The sequence below is a fragment of the Candida margitis genome (assembly GCF_024628925.1).
Source record: "Candida margitis strain CBS 14175 chromosome Unknown scaffold6, whole genome shotgun sequence".
Classification (NCBI taxonomy): domain Eukaryota; kingdom Fungi; phylum Ascomycota; class Pichiomycetes; order Serinales; family Debaryomycetaceae; genus Lodderomyces; species Lodderomyces margitis.
Window position 1 is genome coordinate 328534 of NW_026261776.1, and position 27744 is coordinate 356277.

Genomic DNA, 27744 nt, shown 5'->3' on the forward strand with positions numbered 1-27744 from the left:
CTACCTATATATTATTCTAGAGTAATATCGGTGCCTGTAACGGCAATTATCTAGGCAACTGTGCAGGAATTAAGATGTGTATACTGGAAATTCTATAAAAGTTGTATCTAGTATAGGGCAGACAAGAAGGTGTTGTCTTCAAATGGCAAGGGACCTTTCTTCTTTCTCACAAGTGGAAAAGACCAAAATTACGACTCATATCCTATCTTCGGATCTAGGGGGTCTGTGGTCCTAGTTTTGAACACCTGGAAGGAGTACCCAATAACCTTTACCCGGAGATTTGTAAGGACTTCAACCTTAGACTGTGCATAGCATATACTAAAAAAATGTGCCAAATCATTACCACAAATGAAATCCCCTTTCTTGGTAAATAAAACACCCGGGCACACTAAAATAGTACAGTACATCCACTACAAAGTCAATTGAATGAGATACTTAATTCTACAATGTTGTAATGAGTACCTATCATTTTAAATTTCTTTGCAGTAAAAATAACACAATTGTTAAGCGACAAGAAGGAAAAGAAAAATTAAAATCTCGTTATTACGTACCACGTTTATAAATAAATAAAACCACACAATTAAAATCATCTTGTTTTTACTTCTTTGTCTACTTTTCTTACTCATCAAAAGTTGTTTTCAACTGATAGCTGCTTATGAAATTCGCTGAGGCCCTTAGTGATGGCTTAGTTGCAGAATGGCAAGACCAATACGTTGATTACAAGGGTGGTAAAAAGTTGATAAAGAAGATTCACAAGCTCAAGGACGAGTATGATCAAGAAGCAGCCAGCTTGTTAGCAGACAAAAATAAGGATGACGGTACTAACGACGATAGAATACCGCTATTGGACTCAAATGAACTCGGGAGACGTGATGGGCCATACGCTAACGATGCAACACCATCAACCGCTTCAAACACTCGGAGTGAGAATAGGAGACCTTCAGTGTTTAACTATTCACTCAAGTCTAGTAAGACAGATTACTTTACCGAGAGGAGAAAGTTTCAACTATGGCTTGATGAACAGTTGTTGAAAGTGGATGAGTTTTATTCCGAAAAGGAGCAAGATGTCTATGAACGGTTTTTGTTATTGGAGGATCAATTGTATCAAATGAGGGATCAAAAGAACCAGGTACAGCGACAAAGGAGGCAGCATAATGTGAATGCTCATGATATTGGGGCGAATGGAGAACGAGTCATTCCTCATCGAGTCAATGACCTAGCTTTTCACACCAAATTTTTCATTAGTGGATTGAGTAGATGGGATCTACCGTCACTTCCTTCAATGGTGTTCTTAAAGAAACTAAGAGGTAAGAGGAAAGCAAAGACTGAGGATGATATATCATTGCATGTTCAAGACTCTGTCGATTTGAATTACGCCGAAAATCGAGTCAGAAATGGTGTTGTTGAATTGAGCGATCATTCGACCGACCAAACTTCATTTGAGTCAGAGTCGGAAATTGAGGAACTTCCACCTTCGGTTCCCGCTGAGCCACAGACTGATGCTCAAGTACGACAGTCGCGAAGACGTGATTATACGCCCAAGAAACAGCATTTCGGAGTTCCGTATTTGTATGCGAGAAAACAGCTAAAGGCAGCTCTCTTGGAACACTATCGAGCTTTGTCAATTTTGAAGTCATACAGAACGATGAATAGAACTGCGTTTAGGAAAATTACAAAGAAATACGATAAAGCAATGCATACAAAGATAATGGAACCTTTTATGGAAAGAATCAATACATCGTCCTACTTTTTAACCAGCGATTTGGTTGATAAGATAATCAACCAAGTTGATGAACTTTACATTGCCTTTTTTGACCCCGAATCAAAAGATAGGAAACAGTCGTTGGAAAAGTTAAAGACAATTGCTTATACATTTAATTCAACAGAAATGAAACAGCCACAATACTATTCTGAATTTTTCAGTTCCGGTATATTCATTGGATTTGGTATTCCGTTGTTCACTTTGGCATTGTATACAGCATTACACAAGACAATCATTGGAGAGCTTCCCGAGGGTCGGTTTTTGCTACAAGTGTGGGGTGGATTCTTTCTTCTTACATTAACATTCCTCCTATTTGGGATCAACATGGCCGTATTTGATAGGTTTAGAATCAACTACAAGTTTATTTTCGAGTTTGATATTGCATCAGCACTAAACTACAAACAATTTTGGTTGCTTCCCTCGTTTGCTTTTGCGTTTTTGTCGCTTTTGGGGTGGTTTAGTTTCAATAATTTTTGGCCTTATCAATTTCCAGGCCGAGACTGGCCATGGATTTTTTTTGGGGTAATGTTGGTGCTCTTTTTATGGCCCACTAATGCATTATATGGGTCAAGTCGACGCTGGTTACAATTTGCCTTGTGGAGACTACTCTTGTCGGGACTCTACCCAGTTGAATTTAGAGATTTCTTCTTGGGTGATATTGTATGTTCACTAACGTACACAATGGGGAATCTACCATTCTTTTTCTGTTTGTTTTCGCATCATTGGAGAGGAACTCTTGGTGGTCAACCAACTAGTGCAAATACATGCACCTCATCAAGGTCTAGACTAATGGGATTTTTCAGCTCTTTGCCAAGTGTGTGGCGGTTACTACAATGTGTGCGTCGTTATATGGATACTGGAGACTGGTTCCCCCATTTGGCAAATATGTTAAAGTATTCGGTGTCTACTGTGTACTATATGACGCTTAGTATCTATCGTATTGATAATAGTGAGAGGAACAGAATTGTGTTTATCATTTTTGCTGCAATCAATTCAATATACTCGTCAATTTGGGATATTGTTATGGATTGGTCGTTGTTGCAAACAGGGTCCAAGCATTTCCTATTACGAGATTATTTATTTTACAAGAAGCCATACTATTACTATATAGCCATGGTTGCTGATGTCATTTTACGATTCCAATGGATCTTTTATGCATTTTTCACTCATCAGATTCAACAAAGTGCAGTAACTTCGTTTGGCGTTGCTTTGGCGGAAATATTACGTCGATTCATTTGGATATTCTTCCGGATGGAAAATGAGCATTGTACCAATGTTATATTGTTTAGGGCATCCAAAGATACGCCGTTGCCTTATGCCGTGTCGGCTAAAGTTGAACGTGCAGTGAAGAAGTTGGTAGAGTCGAGGTATGATGAGAGGAAATTATCTGACGAAGAGAGGATTTCCGAAGAGAATGTTGGATTCACTACTGGACGTTCTGGATCTAGAGGTGAGGAAGGAAGTAGGAGTTCGGTTGATCTTACCAGGTTACTGACCAGACAATCAATGCCACAGTTGCAACAACGAAAGACTTACTTTAAGCAAATTACTGACCGGTTGAATACGGCACATATAAAGGATTTCCAGAGAAGAAAGACAACGACGCATATAGACGAGGATTCCGATGAGGATGAGGATGATGACGATGCAAGCGTGACGGGCAAGTCCAATAGAGCCTCACGATTGTCGTCTATACGCGATGAGTGAACCACTTAGTCTCGTTAAATTTAAATACTTTCTATTAATAGATTATACTGTATGATCAAGTTGAGAGTGTAAATGCGTAGACATAGAGCTTTACAAAGTGATTTAAAATCGTTTAGATAATTATTAGACGATATTAACATTTAATTAAACAAAAACAAGGATGAAGAAGAATAGAATTAATGGTTGGGTTTTCGGTGATGGTTACCCTAATCAGTCTTACTTTTCGATCATTTAAGCAGCGTGTTCACCATTGTGTTCATCATGCTTGGCAAATTCCTGTTGAGCAGCATCATCAATTTCAGCTGGTTCTTCATCTTCATCATACTCGTGGTGTAAAGACAAGGTTGGTTTAACGGCAGCAGCATCCAAGGTCCATGAAGCCAAAGCATTTTCGGCATCAATGATAATTTGCTTAGAAGCTTCGTAACCATCGTAAGCTGGTCTAGTTTCACCTGGGGTAACAGCTGAATCGTCCAATAATTCCAAAAGAGCCTTACCGTAACCAGCAATCAAAGCATACTTCTCAGCCAATTCTCTAGTAGCATCAAATTGGTAGTTGAAAGCAGCCTTCAATTGTTCTCTAGTAATGTTACTCAATTGGGCTTCAGCAACCAAAGATTCAGCTTCAGCTCTAACCAATTCTTGTTCCAAAACTGGGATTTTTGGTGATTGTGGGTCCTTGTACTTCAAGTGAGCAATTTCATCAGTGATTTTTTGTTTTCTTTCTCTTGAAGGTTGTACTGAACCTTCGATATCTCTAATGCTCTTTAAAGTGATTCTGTATTGGTCATACTTGTCAATGTATTGGTCTTCCAATTCACCAATTTCGTAAATCAAGACACCCAATTTGTCAGTAACGTCGGAGACGTCATCGTCATTTTCTTCACCCCAAGCACTCAATTGCTTAGCAATGTCTTTTCTTTCTCTTGAAGTGACTTCAATTGATCTCATCAAGTTCTTTTCCATCTTGATGAATTGGGCCAATTTTCTAGACAATTCTGGACCAGTGGCACCAGCAGCTGCCTTTCTAATGGATGAAGACAACCCACCTGCACCAAAAAATCTATTTTTGGTGGATGATGGTGGTGGTGGTGGTGCTTGCAATTGAGAGGCGGTTGGAGCCTTTGAAGATCTCAATGAGTAAGTTCTGTGCATCTTTGAAAGTGTATTATAATGATGGGGGGGGGTCTAGGATTTTAGAAAAGAAAGGGAAAAATTTACTACAAGAAATGGAAATATGAATGACTATTTATAAATGTAATACAAATTGAATTGAATATTAATAGCAAGTGAAATTTTGTCGAACAAACAATCATCAAACACACAACTAATTAATTTTTAAAATTTAACACAATGTTAACAAAAGAATAAAAGAATAAAAGAATAAAAGAACAAAAGAACAATAAGCGCCAGAAATATTTCAGACATATGACTTTCTTCTTGTACGTTTTTTTTTTTTTATTTCACCTGTTTTGCATGACTCTATTGCTATTTTTTTAGGGCAATATGAGTGTCATAAAGTCAACAGCTTCAACTACATTGATCTGCAAAGATGCCTTCTTTTGTATTGCGTTGAAGTCATACTTCGTAATCTGCAATTCAATTGTGTTTTCTCTGTTAATTGTTCTGATAGCAAACTAAGAACATCCAAAAGAAAAAAATTAAAAAAATTAAAAATAAAAAAAATGACTGAATGTCCGAGAAAATCAACCACAGCTTCATACACACATACAAATTGACAGCAAAAACAGAGTTTAACACACACATTGTTGTGCATCATGGGTAATTAGCAGTATGATTATGCCTCCAATCTACACCTTTTGATCGTTTCAAGTCTTTCAGTTTAGTATTTATGACGCACATGACACACTACTAATGTTGCTACCACTTTTTGATTCATTTGTATTTTGTGTGTTTATTTAAGAAAAATATGTGTTCGCTATTTCCTAATTCGGCGAGTAAATTGCTGTTTTAAACAAAATAACAAACAAAAAAATTCATATGACGTATAGGGAAATTTAAATGTATGATTTAGGAAAGTGAGCCGCACGCATATATAATTGCAACGACTGCAATTTGACATTTAAGAGAGAGGCGCAAACCACCCTTCAAATCATACATTTGATAGAGTTGATGGGAAGAGTCATCTCTTTTCCGGGATTCGACCTCTATTAGTACCAAATAAGGTTGTGTTGTCGACTTGCAAGACCATCTTTGATCTGTGGATTGATTCTCAAGAGTTTCTTACTAGGAAGAGTTGCGAGTGAACAGGGTACACTCGGATACAACCCACCAATCCCTCGCCACTTTGTATTTGTAGCAGCTTCAGAGTCATTTTCTTGTGCATTATCGTGCCTCAAACAGGAAAAGTTTTGGTTTCTCTGCTAAGATGAAATGACCAAACAGACAAAGACAATGTCTGGGGCTGCACGCCTCAAGTCATTCAAGTTTCTTTCATACTTTACTTTGCTGTATCCTCTAAGAATCCTCCTGATAAGGCACAACTCATATCGTATTTTCTTTTGTTTCTCGAAGAGCCACATTCTTCTTGGTATGACGTCAGAACAAAGATTTTCTTCGTTTCAGTTTTGTGTTTGGAGTATTTGACAGCCATTGATTAAATACCAATCTGGCTAAGGTTTCAGTAGGTGCAAAAGATCTTCTCGTGAAACTATAATCAATGGCTCGGGCATGATTGGTAAAAAGTGCTAGTTGACCCAACTTTCTCTAGCTTTCCATCATTGCACAAGAAGTCGTACGATGATGCCCAAACAGAAGGAAAGTCACTACAAGAATTGGTGTTAAAAATATATCCAAAAATTACGAGAAATAGATAACAGACACAAGCCAACAGTTTTCTTCAAAGAAGGTGAAGAGATCGATGATATTGAAATTATGATATCAATGCCGAGTGAATCAGCTTGCGTGAAACGAAAAAGAATCTAAAAAGAGCTAGGCTAAAATTACATCTTTATATGCTAATTTAGACACCGCTTAATGCAGTCTTGCTCACCCAAAAAGTAAAATAGTTGTACGGTCTCAGTCTCGAGGTCGTATCAAATCTACATCAAGCAGTTCGACAATACAAGTGATGAACCCCTCGTTCACGTAACTCGCTCACTTATGACTAGCAAACGCCCCATTGCAGAATGCAATAGAGAATCTCAAACTCCTACAAATTGTCAATAATTAACCACCAAGACATTTAACAATATTTTACGCTAAATCAATAAAAACTATACGAAAAAGTTTTGTTACGATCACAATGTTCCAACTGCTATTGTTGTTAAATCGTTCTAGACATTCTTCGGTCTAAAACGAATGCGAAATTAACAATCCACGGTTATTACTGAAACATATAATCAAGTGGATAAAAGTTATTTATTCTGATAATTACTTTCGAAGGGTAAATGTTACGTTTATGCATATTTTGTGTGCGTTCCACCACGGAAGTAAATATCCCTATGGCAAATTACAGCTTAAGGTATTTTCAAGCTCATCTCAAGAGATGAGATGGGATGTCAAATCTGGAATAATATACATATACATTTTATCGTACATTTTAAGAATGCTGTGGTCTGGTTCACACAATTCAAATGGATATTATAATTAGGCCTAACGTTCAACCATATGTTTCACACACAGCTCAGCTAATACTTTCGTATCATATCGAAAACCAAAATAAATTTGTCAAGCTTGATATGTTTATTGACGAATTTCTCAAGGTTCAAAAAAATGAACTGCACTCATGAATGGTTGATCATGGAAATAGTTTACCTTCCAGGGTAAAAGACTAATAGGATCCCGATGGATATTCACAATCAGATCAAACAGGTACCAAAAGAGCCCGACTAGTAGCGCAAGAATTTAGCCAGAAAGAAGATATTCACCTTCCCTAAAGTAACATGTTTTAGAAAGAATTCTGTTCTTGTTTTAGATTTCTTTTAATCTGAGAAGCGTGACTCCAACTCGTGCAAAAATGGCAAGTTATTCTATGGTTTAAGGTCTTGATCTCTAGTATAATACATATTGGTACCTATAGAAGAAGTAGGCTTGATTACAACGACTGGGTCATAGCTTAAGGGGAGAAAATATTCGTATCCGTTACATAATTGTTTTATTTGAAAATTTCACCATAGTATTAATTAATTACACAAGCACTTCAAAAGGATGTCTAGCGCAAAGTCCAAAATTCACTTAATCAAACGCATCAACCAGCTCAATCCACTTTCTTCTTCTTGCTTTGTGGGCCATCTTCACTATCGAGTTTCCTCTTCACCGAAAGTCTCACATCCCCAAGGATTCTGTAATAGTCATCTTCCAATGCTTGGTAAGCAGTTTGCAACTTATCCCGTCTGGTAGCTTCATCCAAAGCATCCAACCCTTCTTTGTTTTTCTTGTACAATCTTTTCTTGATGAATAACCTCACGTCTGATTTGGACACATCCTTATTATGCTTCAATTTATATAGTAAGATCAATTCCAAAAGTCTTGCAAATTGTCGTTTCTCCAACTTCAACTGTGCTCTTGTTTTATTAAGCCAATCTTGATCAATGTTCTTGGCAACAATCTTGTCATAGTCAAACCCCAAATCACCCAACCGTTTCAAATCGGCTCGATCCCTCATATCATCAAAACCTTCATTGGGATCTTCAACTACAATTTCGACAATATCGTCATTAGTCAACCAATACTTGCAAAGATGGCTATAAAACGATTGTCCAAGTCCCTGTCCTTGGTATATTGGAAGGATAATAAATTGGGATATTTTGATCCTAACTTCTGCTTTTTCATCATCAAATGCTTTGGCTCCCGGGTACTTCCAGTAATTATAAGCAGTGGCGAATCCAACAACAGATGGTTCTTTATCCTCTGGTGTCTTTTCATAAAGGACATAAAGATCCCACAACTCATCTTCGACATCAATGAATGAACCTGCTTCAATATATAACAAAACAAGAATCTGTAGCCGTTTATGTAACTCAACCCCGGCTGCCAGTTTTAGGTTAATCTTGTATACCTCGTATTCAACATCATCTTGTTTAAATGTATCTATCTGATCACCTGGTATCTTGTAAATTTTCTTTTCTTCGTTAATTGAATCAACCCAGGCAATTTCATCTTTAAACACGGTACTTTCCGGAACATATTTGTCCATAGTGGCTTTCAAATCAACCAACTCGGGATCATCCAATTTCTCCTTATACTTGATATTGAGAAATGGCTTGAACGTGTAGTGGTCAAAGCAAAGAAAGATGTTCAAGTCTTGATACCCATATACCGTCTCGGCATCTCCAAATATCGGGTAGGTAAACAATGGTTGGAAATTTATCGCTTGTTCGCCATTTGTGACAAACATCTTGAGTGCATCATTCGATGATATTGTCCATAATTCAGGATGCAACGATGCTGCCGATATCTGTTTACTATTCTCTAACGACATGCTTTGCTTATAAGTTAACTGGGGTTTGGTTGAGAAAAAGTTTTGTTGACGAAATATTTATCTTTTGCAAAAACACGCGCGCGCCAAAGAACAAACTCCAAAAGCTAGCTGCTCTTACAACTCTCTACCATAACGTTCTCTATATTTACAGAAGATACACATAATTTACCCTAAAACAACAACTAAATCACCAGCATCAACCATATCACCATTCTTGTGATAAATCTTTATAACTTTGCCTCCCCTTGGAGCATTAACCATCATTTCCGTCTTCATGGCCTCAACAACAATCAATGGCTGATCCTTGTCAACGTTATCACCCACACTAACAAGACTCTTCCAGAATCTACCGGAGAACTCCGAGTAAACCATTTCAGCGTTTTCATCAAACTTTTCATCTTCTTGCACTTTAGTTCCACTTTGCTCCAATTCACTATTTGAAATTTGAATCAATCTGTTAAACTCCTCCAATTTTTCACCACCTTGCGATTTCTGAAATTGTTCAATTGATTCAGAGTTGGCTTGAATCCATTGTAAATATTGACCATGGTCGAAAACAGAATCAATTATATCAACCTTGAATTTTCCCACATTCATTTCCTCGGAAAACTTGTCAATTTCAGTCTCACTAACTGGATAAAATTCAATTTGATCAAATGGAGACAACAACCATGGCTTGTTCACGTCATTAGAGTGCTCACCAAGTGTCAATTTATCCCAAATTGGCACCGTTCTACCAACCAATTGGTATCCACCTGGTGACTCCATGGTATAGATACACATATAATTACCTCCGATACCAACAGTACCATTTGGTGTGTACGTTCTTGATGGGTTGTACTTGGTACCCAAAAATCTGTGTCTTGGATCTAATGGGACAGCACATGGAGCACCAAGGAAAACATCACCCAAACCCAAGACCAAGAAACGAGCAGTGTACAACATATCCTTGACATCGTTTCTGGTAATTCCATTAATGTTGGCTATGAAATCAACATTGTTTGGCAACCAAGGAGCTTCACTTCTGATGGTTTCTTGATACCTCTTGACGGCATCCAATGTCTTTTGATCTTCAAATGCCATAGGCAATCTGACAACTCTAGATTTAACTCTCCACTTATTGATGAAAACCATTTCCTTTTCATAAGCCACAAGAGTGTCCAAGGCTTCCTTTTGGGTAATATCGTCAGTAAATTCAACTAAAACTGATCTTACACCTGGTGACAACTCGAAAATTCCCTTTGGTTTATACTGTTTTACCATCTCAACCAACTTGTGAATTCTGTAAGCCTTGTTCAAATCCAAAATGTTTTCTCCGTATTCAACAAGAATATATCTATCACCAGCCTGACGGTAGGTAATTTTAGGCGAAGTTTCAGAAACTTTAATTTGACAAAGAACTGGCGTTTCTGGATGCACCAACCCATAACTTTCAACGTCTCCTAATTCTCCTTTCAAAGACTCAATACCTGCATCTTGTTGACTCTTCAATTGCTTGGCAGAATCGTATGTGATAGGAATGAATTGGATTGATTCGCCTGGCTTCACTTGACCAATCTTCCACAACTCGGCTTCAGCAACAACGGCTTCACAAACAAAACCACCCAAACTTGGACCATCACATGTTAAAACAACTGGTTCGTCACCAGTAAAGTTTACTGCTCCCATGGAGTAGACATAATCGTGAGCATTTGATGGGTGTAGACCAGCTTCACCTCCATCAGCCCTTGCCCATTTGGGTTTTGGACCAATTAATCTAACACCAAATCTGTTTGAGTTGTAGTGGACTTTCCAAGTTGATGAAAAGAATTCAGAGACTGATTCTGGCTTGAAAAAATCGGGTGATCCATGAGGACCACAAGTGACACCAATTTGCCAAACTTTGTTGTCGTAGTTTGGAATAAGGGATGATGGGACTGCTACTGGTTTGGAAACTGGTGGAGCCAACGTGCAGCTTGAGATTTCCGGCTGTCCTAAAAACAAAACATCTCCAAATTTTAAAACTCTTCCGTTGTAACCTCCCAAGTTACCCAAGGCAAAGGTTGACCTCGAGCCCAAGTATTCAACAACATCGACACCACCTCTGATGGCTAAATATGCACGACAACCACTGGTCAACTTTCCAATAGATAAAGTATCGCCGCTTTTGATTTCAATTGGTTCCCATTGCGAAACTTGCTTGTCATTAACCTCAATAGGTGCTTTACCACCAGTTACAGCCACAACACAATCTTGGTGGAACAAAATTTTTGGACCATTGAGTGTAATTTCCATACCTGGAGCAGTGCTATCATTGCCAACTATTCTGTTTGCAAGTCTGAATGAGTATTGGTCCATGCATCCTGATGGGGGAACACCAATATTCCAGTATCCTCTTCTACCTGGGTAGTCTTGGACGGTAGTGTATGCACCAGGGCTCAAGATTTCAATAGCACGTGGTTTGTATTCATAAGTATCCAACACCTTTGTGGCAACTCTGGCCTCTTCAAACATCTTGGAATTTGCAATTGATCGAAGGTAATCAACGTTGGTAATACATCCATAAACGACAGTTTCATCCAAAGCTTGGCGCAACTTCTTCAATGCATCATTCCTATCTTTTCCATGAACAATAATCTTTGCCAAAGTAGGATCATATTCAGCTGAGACTACAGTACCCTTCTGAACCCAAGTATCAACTCTCGCCCAACTAGGAAATTTGACTTCAGTCAATTGACCAGGTGAAGGTTTAAACCCCTTTGCCGGGTTCTCAGCATACAATCTAGCTTCCATTGAAGCTCCTTTGACTTCAATCTTTTGTGAGAAATCTGGTGGAGTGTCAGCCGCAATTAAAAGCATCCATTCCACCAAGTCTAAACCAGTAACCATTTCAGTGATTGGATGTTCGACTTGCAATCTGGCATTGACTTCCAAAAAGTAAAACTCATCCCTTTTTGGGTCGTAAATGTACTCAACAGTACCAGCACCTTTGTAATTCATTGAAGCGCCCAAACTTTCACCGGCTTTTCTCATTCTTTGACGTGTAGCTTCAGGCAAGTCAGGGGCAGGTGTTTCTTCAATAATCTTTTGGTTTCTTCTTTGCAAAGAGCAATCTCTTTCACCAACGGCAATGGCATTACCGTTACCATCACCCAACATCTGAATTTCTACATGTCTGGCATTTTCAACAAACCTTTCAAGAAAGACACCAGCATCACCAAAGTATGACAATCCTTGGTGTTGTACTGTTTCAAAGACTCGTTCAATGTCCTCTTCCGAGTCAACTTTTTGCAAACCGATACCACCACCACCGGCAGTTGACTTAACCATGATTGGGTATTCTAACTTGGCAGCGATTTCTCTTGCCTCCTTGGCATCTTTAACCAATCCAGATCCGGGAACCAATGGGACGCCAGCTTTCTCAGCAATTTCACGTGCAGAATGTTTCAATCCTAATTTTCTAATCGCATCACCCGATGGTCCAACAAAAATAATGCCTTCTTTACCACAACGATCAGAAAAATCGGCATTTTCAGACAAGAATCCGTAACCTGGAATGATAGCCTCAGCTCCCGAGTCCTTGGCAGCGTTTATGACTTTGTCAATATCAATGTATGTCTGGGCAGCAGTTGTACCATGCAATGGAATCGAGACATCGGCACTAGTAACATGTTCGGCAAACTTGTCAGGATCTGAATATATGGCAATGGACTTTATACCCAATTTTTTTAATGTCTTGATTATACGAACAGCTATTTCACCTCTGTTAGCCACCAAAACTGAGTTGAATGGCTTTTTGTGGCTTTTTGATTCAGCAGCAAGGTGTTCTTGGTAATTTTTCCATCCACCGTATTGTGAGATATCTACAGTTCCAGGCACATTATAGCCAGACTCTTCACAAATGAATGACTTGACCCATTCGCCTGATGCCAACTCTGCAGATCCAATTCCCAAAGGCTCAGGGACAAAGTTAATAAAGGTTCCAAATCTCTCCTTCGGTATGGAGTAGATTTCGACTGCGATGTTGGCACCATTTTCTTCAACTCTTCTCAATCCTGGTTTTGCCACTGGACCAGTTTTTGGTAAAGCATACAATTTATACTTTTTTGAAGTGGCTGTTGATTCAACAAACCTGGCATCAACTTTTTCTAGTTGCCAGTGTAGTTGAAAGCCTTTTAAGTGTGCGCCAACAACGGCCAATTTAACTTGTTCCGATGGAATAGTTTTAGGAATATTTGGAAGCAACTCCTCGGCAATAGATGACTCAATCAATTTCTCTTTCAAAGCACCGTAAAAGAATGGTACAGTTTTTGAGTATGGGACCATGTAGCGACTTGCCAAATCTAACAATGCATAGTCATTGAATTTGTGAGACAACAACGTGATACCGAAAGGTTGTCCATCTTTTCTAAAGCCAGCTGGGATGGCCAAAGCAGACATATCGGCCAAGTTGACAAAGTTTGTATAGGTTCCTTGGCATGAATTAACTTTGACTGGTTCGGCAAGTACTTCTTTAATTTTTGGGTTCAAAGGTGCAGTTGGAACAATGATTGCATCGACATCCTTCAACAATTTTTTAACCTTTTGCAAAATCCTTTGTCTCTTGTACTCAAACTCAAAACATTGGGCAGCTGAGTAGTGTTCACCACCCTTGACAATATTAATCACAGTAGGATCCAAATCTTCAGTTGGTGGATTGGTTGCCAAAAAGTCACGCACAGCGACAAATCTTTCTGTTACCCAGGGACCTTCATATAAGCACCTGGCTAGTTCAAGCAAAGGCTCAATGTCTAAAGACACCAAATCAACTCCAACGTCATTTGCAAATATCTCGACTGCTTTGTTGTATAATCCTGGGTTTTCTGTTTCTCCGCACCATATCAAATTGGTAGGCACGACAATTCTTGGTTTTTTGGAAAACTTCAACAAGGGATTGGTTGGCATTTCTCTCGAATATTCATCATTGTCACCATCCTCCTTGGCCATGATTTCAAAAGTTAACTGAGCATCTTGTAAGGTAGTCGAAAAGATGGATACACAATCTAATGACTTGCATGCTGGCACCACACCGCTGCACGAAAATACACCTTTCGTGGGCTTTAAGCCAATGATGTTGTTTAACGCAGCCGGTACTCTACCAGATCCTGCGGTATCAGTGCCCAATGAGATTGGCACAATTCCTCTAGCAACAACTGATGCTGAACCAGCAGAAGATCCACCACTAACATAGTCCTTGTTGAATGTGTTTGGGGTTACACCATATGGCGATCTTGTACCAACCAAACCAGTAGCAAACTGGTCCAAATTTGTTTTCCCTATTATGATAGCACCTGCATCTCTTAACAACTTGACAGTTGTAGCATCTTTTTCTGGTTTGTAAGCAAATGAAGGACAAGCAGCTGTTGTTTCGAATCCTTTGGCGTCGATATTGTCTTTAACGGCTATGGGAACACCATATAATGGGAGTGATGTTTTATTAGCCTTTGATTGTAGGAAATTCCATTGATGAGTTAAATCTTCAACTGTTGCTAATGAAATCCATGCGGGATCTTCTGGTGCTGTTTTTTGTGATTTGAGGAGGTTAATCAATAATTTAAACGATTGTTGTGGTGTTGAGCTGTAATGAGTTTTCTTCCAGTCTTCCACTGTCCATCCTAAAGTAGAAACCATGTTTGAATGAGTAAATCGTATGCTTTTCAAAGAAAGTAGGGGGTGTGTAAACTTATTATTTGATCAAGGAAATCCTCCAACTTTTATATATCTTCAATAATGTCTTTGAAATCAGCGGCATTTTCCGATAACAAAAGTATAAGGGTAAACAAAGTAAGCTGAAAAATTTTTGATTCTATTATTATGCATAAACTGGTTTAAGCATTTGTGTAATAATCGGGCTGATAAGGAAAAGAAAAAATGTCGCTCTCCAAAAACGACAATTTAGCGCGAGAATGAGAGTGGGCAATAGTAAATGTCGTCTTTGTTAATCCGATAACAAAATTGTCGTACACAGAATGTCTCCCTCGCTCCAAGTCGCCAATTTCCGGCCCACTGGCTGAGGCAAATGGAAAAAGAAGCAATTTATGTTTTTTGTACACAATCGATACAGTAGACCAATTAAGAAAAGGCTGAATTATCTATTGTTTGCAGAGCTCGTTTAGAAGATGACGACACTGTTCATACATATCCCAGCTTTGAGCAGTTGTGTTGCAGAGGTAAAGAGGTCTCGGGTATATCCGTAACTCACACAACTATGAAAGACCCTCAAGAGAGAATTAACGAGGACAGGACTCTAACCTCTTCATGTGCTCAAGCATACTATAGTCTCTGTAGGTCACTCAAAGGCTAATCTAAAAACGTTTTATGCAGAGCTTGCAGCACATCGTGCATAATCAAGTCTTGTATTATAAGTTTTGATAAGCTTTCAGTAGTAGCAGTAGTCAAGCATTTAATAGGAAAGACGCTGATAGCCACCCAAACGTTTCTTGATAGTCAAAGCTTGGACTATGTTCCTTGAACTTGCGCTACCGACTTGTGGAAACTAAATTTCTTTTTGCCTTTTTTTCTCCTTCTCATTGGAGTTTGATAAGAAAAACGGATTTAGAAATTCGTTAGCGTTTATGCGGCCCGGAAAAAATACCGAGACCTACTTATACGTTATCAGCTTATTACACTGGTGCATTACTCTTATGATATCTCACACTAACAAAGAACCCTTCCTTGGCATGTGTCAAAGTTTACGTTGCAACAATTTAGAAAGCACTATGCTTGAGCTTTAGTAATGGTTCTCTCGACAACACACCTAACAGAATGTAGTCAATAAAAGAAGTGCTAGGTACAAAACATAATCAGATAAATATTAATAATACACATATACGTAAAAAAAGTTCTATTTCTTTTCATCAGACAACTCATCATCTATATTGCCGTAATTCATATCAACAGCCTTACCATCAACAACTTGTGGATTCGACAATTGAGCAATTATCTGTGATTGAACAGCATGCATTTCTTCTGGATGGTCATTTTGCCATTGTCTCAACTTATACGTTTGTCCAGTCAAGTCCCAGTAGATACCTCTTGCCGTGTGGTAAAGACTTTGTCTTCCTTCCCATACTGGATACACAATCACTTGGAAAACCGTATACCATATCCATATGAAAAACACGACAACCCAACCAGTAAAGAACTTACGGGAAAAGATATACTTGCTTCCGTATAATGGCATGGGCCATATGACTAGCAAACTGAGGGTTAAGAATAAACAAACATAGACACATCTCTTGAACGCATGGTGTAATGTTTGTTGTTCTTGACTGTAATGTTCTCTTTCTTGCTCGACCAACTGACTAGCATATACTGTGATTGGAGACTTTACTGGAGACAACCTTTCATCATCATTGTAGTTATCTGATTTAGTAGCTTCCATCAACTCTTCCTCTTCATCCACACGAGTGATTCTTGTTTCCAACAACTTCCAATTGAAATTCTGGGGCTTGAAAATAAGGGTAAATAATGGAACTGTAATCAAGGGAAACAACAAAGCAACAACGTTACCTGTCAACATTGAATCATCTTCAAATAAGTTGTCGTAGGAAATAGTACCAAATTTAGTTTTGCAAACAACCAACCACGACATAATAGCCAATCCAGTAGCAATTGGTGGTGTGAACGTAGCTGCATACCAATTCTGTTTTGCTGACAAGATTGTCATTGATGAACTCAAAACAGCACCACCAATAATCACCCCCATCAATTCATACAAGAATCCCATTGAAACATTGGCATAGTAAAGACCAATGGCAAACCCTGCCATGGTATAGGCAAAAACAACGCATGAAATATGGGAAATGAAAATCAACTTTTTACCACTGGCCTTGGGGTTGATGTAAGTTCTGTAAATATCATAGGTGGAGATTGTCGACACAGCAATCAATTCTGATGACATTGCACTGGTAACGGCCATGTAAATCATAATTAAACTTAAAACAGCACCACCTTTGCCCAATAAAGCAGATGCAGCGTTGGGCAATACTAAACCAGCAGCAACTTCATCACTAGTCATGGGTCTTCCTAATGGCCAGTAATCAGTATGCTCCAATGCCAAAGCAGCAAAACCCAAAGTCAATGAGCAAAAAGCGGGAATAGGAAGCCAAGCCAAGGAACCCAAGATGTAACCTTTATAAGCTGAAACTGGATCGGCAGCGAATGCTTTGTTGAAATAACCATTGTCCAAAAACACAGTACCGAAATTGCCAACAATGTTAATGACAAAGAAAATACCACCCGATTTGGAATTAAAAGTCAAAAATGATCCATCGTGGTTACCATCAACTGGTTTGGTCTCTGCCAACTTAGTCACCAAGTCCCAAACAACCCCAGGTGATCCCAATTTGGAACTGGTAGCCCATGTGCTAAAGGCAAAGATGATGATAATAGTAACCATAATAACAGTATGAGCATAGTCAGTCAAGATTGTTGCTTTCAATCCACCAAATACAGAATACACAGTTGGCGAAAGACCAATCAACAAACATGCAGCTACTGGATGCATACCAGTCAAGTCACGTACTGTGGCTGAGCCACCACTCAACAACATAGCAGTGACCAAGATATTTGTAGCAAGACCCCAAAAGATGTAGACGATGTGTGTTGCTGTGCCGTACCTTGCACGTACAATTTCCAAGTAAGTTCTAGCCAGAGGTGCCCTCTCCTTAGCTTTGATGGCCAACGAAGCAAACAATGTGATTTGAACGGTGGCACCAAAAGCATAACTGCAAGATCCAAAGATACCGTTTTTATAAGCCTGTGTCGTTGATGTTAGCAAGGTAGCGGCCCATGTCCATGACGAAACAACAGCAGCACTGATCAAACCCGATTTGACCGACCTACCAGCAGTGGCAAACTCTTCAGCAGTTATAATTTCTTTGTTGTATCTTTTTAACAAGTACGTCGTTAGTATCATACCAAAGGCAAATACCGCACCTAAACCAACCAAAATTGCATAACCTGCACTTTGAGGTAAAGGAATAAATGTAGTGTCACTCATTATTTGCAAAAGTAAGTGTTATTGTCGTTGAAAGTGAATGTATAGTGTCTTCTGTAGAATTGAAAAATGTGAAAAAAAATTGGAAAAGTTAGAAGGACATCTCTATCCTCTTATATAGATCATCTCAACTCCATTGTTTAAGCATTATTGTATGCATTTCTATTGTCTTTAATCATCCGACATGATTCATGGGGCATACTTTATCAATTGTTGTTGAAATTGGTTGCAACTGTTTTATGGTTATTGTTTTTTTTTTCTCTTATCTCTCGACGATTAATAAATTGTTTCAGAAAAACTTAAAGATAAGAAGAATAAAATTTATCATCTGTAATATATCATTGGCTTGTGAATTAGTGTCACTATAGAGATAATGAGTAGTGCAAATACGTAGGAACTCTAATGCTTCAGCCTCGTAATTAAATTTCGAGGCGATAAAAATCCGGGGTTTGCAAATGGGCCAGCTCTCAATTGGCGGTTGCAAAGTAGTTGCAAAAAATTCCTACATTACAACTGCGAGAGACAATTTGGAGGGGCTCAATTATCTAGCTAGTCACAATAAAAAGGGGTGGTTATTTTATTTGGAAGTACTCTTAGCCACTTTGATAAAAACTTTTGCACAGAGCCAATCAAAAATTAAAGGCATTAGGTAAGGCAATATTTTTGTCGTCTAATTTTTGTTTTCTATTATCAGTCCCTGTCATAATCAAAACACCAAACCTGTCTTATTAGGATTGTGTGCACTGATAAGAAGAAATGCCAATAGTATCCTGCATATAAACGGGTTGTGCATGTACACTACTAAGAAATGATTGGGCCGTTAACGCAAGGCATAAATTGAGATGAGATGGCTTTTGTGTAGCTTATAGTTTGAGGCAAATTCCTTAATTTGACAGTTTTTCTATTGCATTAGGATTGGACACAAGTGTGGTAGACTGATTGTGGACTTGAGATGCACCTAGATTGACCAATAAACAAGTGGCCAAACAAAATGAGTCAAATCCCAAGCACTTTCCATAACTAATTAAGGAGAGGAATCTCTGTTGGCTCTCTCGTCTTACCTGTGATAACTACTTTGTACACAAACTTTAGCTTACGGCCCGGAGCAACTCATAACCTCATATCTCTAACTCATTTCAAATTCTGGTCTTGCAAAACTAAGTGTTAAGGCAGATGGTGTTTCTTTTAATCTATATCTTTACGGAGGCAGATACGAGATTTGGCAATTGGAAAACATTCACCACGGGCCGGACAAATTACCAGTGTTAGCCCTTGCTACATTTACGCATTAAGATTTACTTTGAAAAGGATTAAGTTTAGTAATCTTGTTCCAAAAGTGGCAATCTACAGATTTGATAACCGCGATAAAGCAAATTGCTAAATGAGAAATTAAATTCTAAAAATAAATAAAAGATTAACAGCTGAACAGTTGGGAAAGTATTGTATCTTTACAAAAATTTATAAGAAATTAATGCAAAAATATTGCAAAAAAATCAAGTGAAAATAGAATTGTCTCTGGTTTAAATTGATACACACAGTTATATAGATGTATATAGTAAAGGATGGCAACAGTAGTTTTGATATCCAGCTGCTGAATCCAACCTCATTTTATAAAAAAAGAAAACAGTAAAACTATCCATACATATGAATGGTTGTCCTGGGTAAAGAAAATTAATAAAAAATAAAATAAAATAAAATAAACCAAAAAATTGTCCCTCATCGTTATAATGTCCGTCATTCCTGCGCTATTGTCAAAGCACCTTGGTTCAAAAGTTGAGTATTAACAGCTTCGATATGTGCTATTTCACGACTCTTCGACGTACTCTCTGTCATCAACTTTACCTTCCAACTCATTTCTAATTTCTTCCATTTGCATCACTTGCTTCTTCCATTCTTGTTTCTCCTTTTCAGTGTTGGTGTCTTTAATAAAGAATGAATCATCAGGTCTTCTATACGATCTTCCAATTCTATCCCATAACGTAGTAAATTGCCCATAATTGTAATTGAAATATAAATGATGAACAGTATGACAAGCAGTTCCGTTAACCACTGGGTCATTACTCATATAGTTACCATCATGAATCATCACCGTCCAGAAGTTGACAAAGGTGAATAATCCCAAATACAATACCTTATGCAAGGGAAACAACAATGGGTAAAGGTGATAAGGCAAACTCTGAGCCCATCCATCAACAGGGTGGAATGCATGGGAAGCAAATGGAGTACAAACAATCCATTTGTGATGTGGTTTGTGTAATTTCTTGTAAACAGAAGGCCAATGCAACCAGCGATGAATAAAATAAATCAAACAATCGGTGAATAAAATAAACATGGGTATTTGCAACACGATAAATTTCCAACCGCCAGTGTTTTCGTTGATATCCAAATAAAGACGAGAAAACCCTTTTAATTCCAAAAGGAAAAAGGGGTTTGTCAAAGCAACCATAATGGGGATGGCAGTCATTGCACGTTCAATTTCCAACCACATTTGGTTTTTCAAGTATCTTGGATGGTTAAAGATCCTGCGGTCAAACACAAATAAATAACTGAAATAAGCAACAATAAGGTACAATAACCAGCCAAAGATTGTTGTTACCACCAATATACTTAATGATTCACGTAAAAGATTTGATCTCGATAAAATTGAACTCGAGAAATAGTCGCCAGCAGGTAAAAAAGTTGGTTTCAATCCGTAAATTTCTGATTTATTTTGCAAACTCATGATTTTTGAAAATAAATACAAAGGCAAGTTAGCCACATTGACACTAGTAGAATTGAATTGGAAATTTAAAGCACTTGAAGCCGATGAAGAGGCATTTCCAAGTATGGCTTTGTCAAGTGTGTCATAAGCGTTGGCTGAATTTGCAACTGAAGCAGGAAGGAACTGAGACACTGTTGATGAGACTTGTTGAATTAGCGGGGAGTTGTGAATAAATTGGTCAACTTTACCGCCTTTTGGTAAAGCAGAAGCATATAGCCGGTCAAATAAAAAGTAGTCACACACTTCTAATACGATATCCATGTTGTGCTATGTTTGTATTATGTATAAAGGAAAAAAAACACGTGGGTCCCCTTGTGATGCTTTGGGTTTGGTTTTTGGTCTTTTGCTAAAGTCTTTGGGTGCAACTGTTAATACAAAGTGAAAAACAGTGAGTAGTTAGTTGAGTAGTGAGTTAGCTAGGTGTGGTGTGTGGTGGTTGTAGCAGTAGCTGAATAGTAGCTGAGTGTTAGCGAATGGACCTATCTGTTCTTATTCAGATATAAGTGATATATTTATATATATATGAAATAGTATTTCTTCTGTTTATAAATTAAAGGAGAAGAATTCTTTTTTTTTTTATTTTTTTTTTCTCTCTGCTAATATGTTTATACGAGGGAAGTCTCTCTTCTTCTTAATTCCGAAACTGAAAAAGTTCTAATTGGTTATAAAATCAACTGGGGGTTCTCTTCTTTAACTAATATTTTGCAGTTTGTGAAAATAGGCTACTTAAACAGGGTAATAGAACTGATTCCCGGTCTTTTACCCTTGTATTTATATATTATAGTAGTGACAAGAGTTTAAGCGTCTAATGCATGTATTGAGTCTATTGATTTGTAATAGGATGATTTTTTTTTTTGTTTTGAATTCTCCCGTACATAGTGAAATGTGTCAAAACGCGTGAGTAAACAGTTCCAGTAAAAAATTAGTGGAATGATATTGAACTGGTGATTAACTTAAGGAATTATACTTGTACGTATATACGATGGGGAAGATTGTAAGAAAGATTTTCGTATTGCGTATTACAGGATTCATCAACAGGTTTCAGATTTAGTCTTTAAAGCAGTTGTAACGGCCTTTAATCTGTCCCACAAATCGGTAATCTTACACATTAGTAAGGGCAAAAAAAAAGAACCGATAGATCTCCTCTCCCCTCCTTACCCAATTAGTAATAAAGCAACGATATTCACAAAGCTCCATGCTTTCTATTTGTTCTTATCGTTTACATCTCCCTGTCTCAGTTTCTTCTTCTTCTTCTTTGCTGCTGCTGCTGCTCCTCGTTTTCCAATTTTGTGTAACTTCATGTCAACTGCGTCTCGTTCCCACAGTCAAACAGAAAACTTTTTTATACGACGAAAATAAAAAAGAAATCTCCTATTGCCCTGAGTTGTACACGCGATTATTAGGTAGAATAAGGAACTGACTGTAGGAGTGAGACATTATACCATATAACAACACGATCCGCTTACTGCGTGAACTATGCACACCTCTCAATCTATTCTGTAACGGCCCAACCTTTTAATCAATCGGATGTTTTTTTTGTCTTTGGCTGCTCTATACGACCAAATCGGTTATTGGGTTTGTGTAATCCTACACTTAGATTGCAAAATCAAACTTATATGCTACCAAATGACTCAGAAAGAAAGAATCAAGAACAATGGAAACGGTCCTTGTTTTCTGATATTTATAAGAGTATACATATTAGAGCTCTTGTTTGGCATAGTATATGTATGATATCTAATTACTATATACAAGGCTATACCCCTTTCATCGTTATTTACAACAAATCTAGTAGATCTGTATTTATACCACTAGTATTACTAGCATTATTAGATTGTGGTGGCGATGTCGTACTTGTTCTCAGAACATTTGGCAGGGCAGAACCACCCTTTGGAGACAACACAGAAGCATTGAACCCCGGTGGATAATTCCCACCATGCACCAACTGTGAAGAAGAAGAAGAAGAAGCAGCAGCAGTATGATTACCCATCGATGCCGGCCTGCTGTTACTATTCCTATTTAACGATGGGCTTAATGGAGTGGTGGGCAAACTCTTCATCTTGTTTGCTTCTGATGTCCAATTGATCTTACTATTGGACTTCGTCTTGGTGTTATTGGCATTGGCCAGTTGGAAATCATCAAAGTCATCATCATCACCTTCATTATCATGGTATGCAGGTCTATCATATGTGCTCTTCAATCCATCAAATAGATTGGAGGTTGCTGCGCTGTTGCTATTGGTGGTAGTTGTAGCTCCAAAACGCAATGGCGTAGATTGAGTTAAATTAATAGACTTTGGCGTTGCAATTGCAGCTGGTTTACTTCTTGCGGGGTTCAACGTACTCAGTCTACTTGTAGGTGTCTGTGTCTTGGCCCCTGTCCGTGTTGAGCTGGATGATTTCCTCGTTGGTTGCATGACTTCACTCTTTGGTGCAATTTCTGGCTTCTCCGGCGCTTTAATAGCTTGAGATTCCAACAATGTTTCGAAATTAGGTTTTCCTCGCGCATGTATTTGACCACCAGCTCGACCATTGACATGACGCTCAGGTAATTGTGCCAATTTCTTATCCACCATAACCTTTTGAATCTTGTTGATAATAACCATGAATGACTTGAATTCCTTTTGATCACAATCAATGCATTCAAATGATAATGTATAACATTGAGGTATAATTGATTCAACAAGTATCTTCAAATCCAAATTCATATCTTCACTAGATACAACCTTGTCAAAAAATTTCAAAATTCGTTCGATAACTTCCTCATCGCGGTCCTTTAATGTCTTGGTCACTGGTAAGAATTGCTCACTGATTATAATTTTATCAATGGCCCTTGCATCAACAAAATTTTCAAACGTATTTAGAATTTTCAATTTGGTGGTAAATACTGATGTTGCCTGAAAAATTTTAATCAACAAGGGGAACATCGTATTCTTCATGTATGAAAAATCAACCTTGCTAACAAAATTGGGAAGATAATCAAGAAAAGTTTCTTGCAATTCAATTTGAACATCTTTTTGATCTTGTTCTTTTGCCGCTAGGGTAAATACAAGATCCAATATAGTCTTTATAAAACTCATAAATTGTTTATCATTGGTCTTTTCCTGCAAAACATTTAAATTCTTAACCAAAGTTAATCTAGTTTTAACTGACGCATTGATGAGCTTAGTAAACGTCTTTAGTTTCTTGCTCTTGGCCTCGTCTTTGAAAACAACGTCGTAAACTTTCTCCAGTAGTGATGAACTATCCTTCAACAATACACTGTAAACCCGATCTTGGAACGTCAATGCTGATAATGATTTCGAAATTGCCAAGATTATCTCCAACGACAACGAAATCAATTCATCAATGTTGGGATCTATAGACACCGTCTCGTCCAATACAGTCAACTCATTTATCAATTGTCCAATCAACAATGGCAATATCTTCAGCGATCTAAACGCTGACGGAAACTGGTTAAGCAAATCGGTTTGTGTTGTTGGGTCAAATTTAAGCAACCCTCTCATAAACACCAATTTCTCATCAATTGTCTTTGTGGTGAACTCGTCTATAAACCACATGGCTTTAATTATGGTTCCATTGAAAAAATCCGAATCGATAAATTGATCTAGTCGCAATCTGTCATAAGGGTACCTGGCTAGCAACTGTGGGAACAACGGATACAACTTTTCAGGAACTTTTTTCAATATATATTTCAACCCACTAGGACTAGTTCGATGGCTGTAAAATTTCGATTCAAATTTGCGAAATTCATGCTTGTAATCCTGAATACTGTTGGCGTCATTTAAATGAATCAACAAATCAGCATCATCATAATTGTATAAATAAAAAATCAACATCCCAAATGACCAAATGTCATTAGCAAAATCCAATTTTGGCTGCGGATCAACAATCAACTCCGGTGCCGTGAAATTTAAATTCAAATTAGCAAATGGAATAAATGATGACGTATTCATAATAAAGAAATTGTCTCGTTCTTGAGGTGATATCTCATTGAGGTTCTTTAAGAAAGTGAAGCCGGCCAACTTCCAATCGCCCTGATTATTGATAAATATCGATGAAGGTTGAATATTCAAATGGATGATGTTACATTGATTATGAATAAATTGTAAACCCTTGGCCACTTGTAACAACCCCTTTTGAATAGATAGATCGTCCAAATCTTTCAGCGATGCAGTGCTTAAATTACTAATAACCGCCTCAGTAACAAAGATGAACTTAGTCTTTGTCTCTTCCAATGGTTCAAGCGTGGTTAAAACTTGCGGATGTCTCAATTTACTCAATTGATTAATTTCAAACTTGACCAATTCATAGCATTCCTTGATGATCTTTTTCGGACTACTATTCGCAGCTAGCGATGACATTTGACACATTCGGTGAACTTGCGATTCAAATTTCAGCTTATCAAATATAAAGACAGACACTATTCGACTGGTTGACTTGTGTTTTGCAGGATATACAGTCCATGGCTCACTGACAAACGATGGGTTATCCAGAACATTGTACGCTGCTCTAATCCCAGTTTTGAAACCTAAACTGCTTAGCATGTTTTCTGATGTAATGCCAGTAGATTATTTTCAGAGGTCAGCACTGTTCGTTGTCACAATTTTCGTGTAACAAAAAGGATGAACAAGATGAAATGGTGCGGAATTTTTCGAGTGTCGCAAGAAATTGAGGAGGGATTTGCGACATCTGGTTCAATGACCAATGATGGCCCATGTCTGGGTGTTTCTTAACGGGCACAAGAGAATTGTGTTTAGAGTCGTGCAACAAATTTAAGGCAATATTTGGACTACCAAAATTGAATCGTTTCAACTTGCTAAATTATATGTAAATTTTGTTGCACTAAACATGCTATAGATAACGTAGGGATTATTTAAGTATGTGGTGACTAGAGTGGGAAATGGACCTGCTGGGCTTATTACTATGAGAGGCTATCTTTGTTAATATAGTTCTAGACTATACAGGAAGTTTTGAACTCGCATGTTGGGTACCCCTGATTTGAGAAAGCGACATAATAATTTGTCTTTCCCTTTACTTACCCTCACATAAATACATAGGAAAGTCACATCATGGGGTTAAATGAGGATGCATTGTAGGACGGGTCTTTCGATGGGATATAAACCGACGTCTCGCCTCTAAAAGATCCACCACTACCAGGGCCACCACCACCACCCCCTCTACCCCTACCTCTAAACCCACCTCTATACCCGCCTCTAAATCCACCTCTGCCTCTATAGCCTCCACGGCCTCTTCCTCTAAAACTACTTCTTTCATAATCTTGCCCATTTGCAGCAGCAAAAGCGGCTTCTTGTGCAGCTTGTCCTCCATGCTTACCTCTACCAAACTGTCTTCCTTCTCTAAAACCAGGATCCAAATCTATCGATATGCTTTGACTATCTAGAATAGTGGATTGTAGATACTTCATGGCATTAAGTGCACCTTGTTCGGTTCTGTATATGACAAAACAGAATCCACATGGTGTCAACTTGTTGCGATCTAATCCCATTATGATCTTATCTATGGCGCCGCATTTCATGAATAGTTCATGTATTTGTTCCTCAGTGGTGAAATGGGATAAATTTCCAACATACACAGTGCGCGATGTCATTGCTCTTTCAAGCTCACCGTAATTATGTCTTGCCTTCCGTATTAAGTACTGAGATGGCTTGTCTAGCCTTTCGGCTGAGTTGTTGAAGTTGTTCTCTAGCAAATCCATTGGTGTCTGGTGAGTTGAAAAGGTTTGATATTATTTGGTGGATTTTTTTTTTGTGATGATTTTTTAAACTCGCAATACAAAGCAATTTGGCTACGCTACAGATTCACTACTGAAGATACACATGTTCAGATAGAAACTACTTAATATATTAAAATAACACTCTCCATACGCGACTAACTTTGACACTTGATGTTGTTGTCGGAATAAAAGTTAATAAAACAATTGTTGTCATTGAAACAGACACTACTCAATTTCCCTTCCTTTGGTGTAGAACAATTTGGTGTCAATGGACTCAATCTGTATTTGTGGTCCATAAATTTTTGATTGAATCCAACGTCACTAGTATTCCACAATGGTTTAGCCACATAGTTGTGCCAGAAGGTACCATTCAAAGGCGCATCTTCTGGCCAAGTGTGGTCTGAATCATAAAAATCTCTAGCACTATATTCAATTTCCCACTCTGGCTCTTCACCTCCATTGGTGAAGGTCAAATTCAATTGAGTATAGTAGTTGTATGCATTGATGATGTTGAAACTTTCATGCTCAACTTCGTACCACTTCCACGAAGGGTTATAACTAGTAAATGGAGTTACTGATTGCGCAACCCAGGACATATTGATAACATCTTCAGCAACAGCATCCGCAGCAGTAACATTGCTAGAGTACAATATGGAGAACTGATCTCTATGCGTATGACCGTAAAACAAATTGGCAACGGTGTAAGGGGAAAATCGTTCAATGATTTTACCAAAGATTCTCGACTGAATTGGCAAGACGTCATAATTGTTTGGTGGAATGTGTGCCATTATCCAAACTCTTTGGCCCTTTTGTTCCGAGTCCACCAATTCATCAACTAGGAATTTCCAATTTCCAAACAAGTCGGGGCTAGTCGTTTGGTCAATATAAGCCCATAAATTATCAGCGTAGTAAGTATTTGAGTTCAAGGCAATAATTTTCAATCCTCTGTTGGTAACATATGAGAACCCAGTATAGTGGTGTCTCAAATCACTAGCATCCTTCTCATCAAACCACTCATTATTGATCCACAAGTTCACCATGTCATCAATGTTGTATTGGTATGAATTGTTACGATCAAATTGTAATGGGGCAACTTGCGCATAAGGAAACGAGTCGTGATTACCCAATGAAGGCATAATGGTGATGTTGTTTAAAAAGTGTTTAATCAAATTAAAAGCAACAACTTCGGATTCCTTGGTGATATTGGGAGTTGCGTGAACTCCATCATGGTCAACCAAATCACCTGTGAATAAAACAAATTCGAAATTCTTTTCCTCATGCAACTTGGCCACTTCAATTAACGAGTTGTTCATCAATAA

General features: G+C 38.1%; 9 protein-coding genes across 9 annotated transcripts; 1 reads left to right on the forward strand and 8 right to left on the reverse strand. All coding sequences in view use genetic code 12, as the record gives it.

Moving 5' to 3' along the window:
* Positions 1-655: 655 nt before the first annotated feature.
* Positions 656-3469, forward strand: SYG1 (Syg1p; the record flags this gene model as incomplete). Its single annotated transcript, XM_051813571.1, has 1 exon — positions 656-3469. The coding sequence occupies one exon, from the start codon at positions 656-658 to the stop codon at positions 3467-3469; it is 2814 nt and encodes a 937-aa protein (XP_051672946.1).
* Positions 3470-3700: 231 nt separating this feature from the next.
* PIL1 (lipid-binding protein) lies at positions 3701-4624 on the reverse strand (the record flags this gene model as incomplete). Its single annotated transcript, XM_051813572.1, has 1 exon — positions 3701-4624. The coding sequence occupies one exon, from the start codon at positions 4622-4624 to the stop codon at positions 3701-3703; it is 924 nt and encodes a 307-aa protein (XP_051672947.1).
* A 3064-nt stretch (positions 4625-7688) lies between these two features.
* On the reverse strand, positions 7689-8912 carry HAT1 (histone acetyltransferase catalytic subunit; the record flags this gene model as incomplete). Its single annotated transcript, XM_051813573.1, has 1 exon — positions 7689-8912. One exon carries the CDS (start codon positions 8910-8912, stop codon positions 7689-7691), a length of 1224 nt encoding a protein of 407 aa, XP_051672948.1.
* A 165-nt stretch (positions 8913-9077) lies between these two features.
* Positions 9078-14561, reverse strand: DUR1,2 (bifunctional urea carboxylase/allophanate hydrolase; the record flags this gene model as incomplete). Its single annotated transcript, XM_051813574.1, has 1 exon — positions 9078-14561. The coding sequence occupies one exon, from the start codon at positions 14559-14561 to the stop codon at positions 9078-9080; it is 5484 nt and encodes a 1827-aa protein (XP_051672949.1).
* Positions 14562-15774: 1213 nt separating this feature from the next.
* DUR3 (Dur3p) lies at positions 15775-17934 on the reverse strand (the record flags this gene model as incomplete). The annotated part of the gene is made up of 1 exon (XM_051813575.1): positions 15775-17934. One exon carries the CDS (start codon positions 17932-17934, stop codon positions 15775-15777), a length of 2160 nt encoding a protein of 719 aa, XP_051672950.1.
* A 1801-nt stretch (positions 17935-19735) lies between these two features.
* ERG3 (C-5 sterol desaturase) lies at positions 19736-20953 on the reverse strand (the record flags this gene model as incomplete). Its single annotated transcript, XM_051813576.1, has 1 exon — positions 19736-20953. The coding sequence occupies one exon, from the start codon at positions 20951-20953 to the stop codon at positions 19736-19738; it is 1218 nt and encodes a 405-aa protein (XP_051672951.1).
* Positions 20954-22466: 1513 nt separating this feature from the next.
* CANMA_001594 (uncharacterized protein) lies at positions 22467-25235 on the reverse strand (the record flags this gene model as incomplete). The annotated part of the gene is made up of 1 exon (XM_051813577.1): positions 22467-25235. One exon carries the CDS (start codon positions 25233-25235, stop codon positions 22467-22469), a length of 2769 nt encoding a protein of 922 aa, XP_051672952.1.
* Positions 25236-25753: 518 nt separating this feature from the next.
* On the reverse strand, positions 25754-26407 carry CANMA_001595 (uncharacterized protein; the record flags this gene model as incomplete). Its single annotated transcript, XM_051813578.1, has 1 exon — positions 25754-26407. One exon carries the CDS (start codon positions 26405-26407, stop codon positions 25754-25756), a length of 654 nt encoding a protein of 217 aa, XP_051672953.1.
* A 173-nt stretch (positions 26408-26580) lies between these two features.
* On the reverse strand, positions 26581-27744 carry CANMA_001596 (acid sphingomyelinase family protein; the record flags this gene model as incomplete). Its single annotated transcript, XM_051813579.1, has 1 exon — positions 26581-27744. A coding segment is annotated over one exon (1164 nt), but the record flags the coding sequence as incomplete, so codon positions are not given.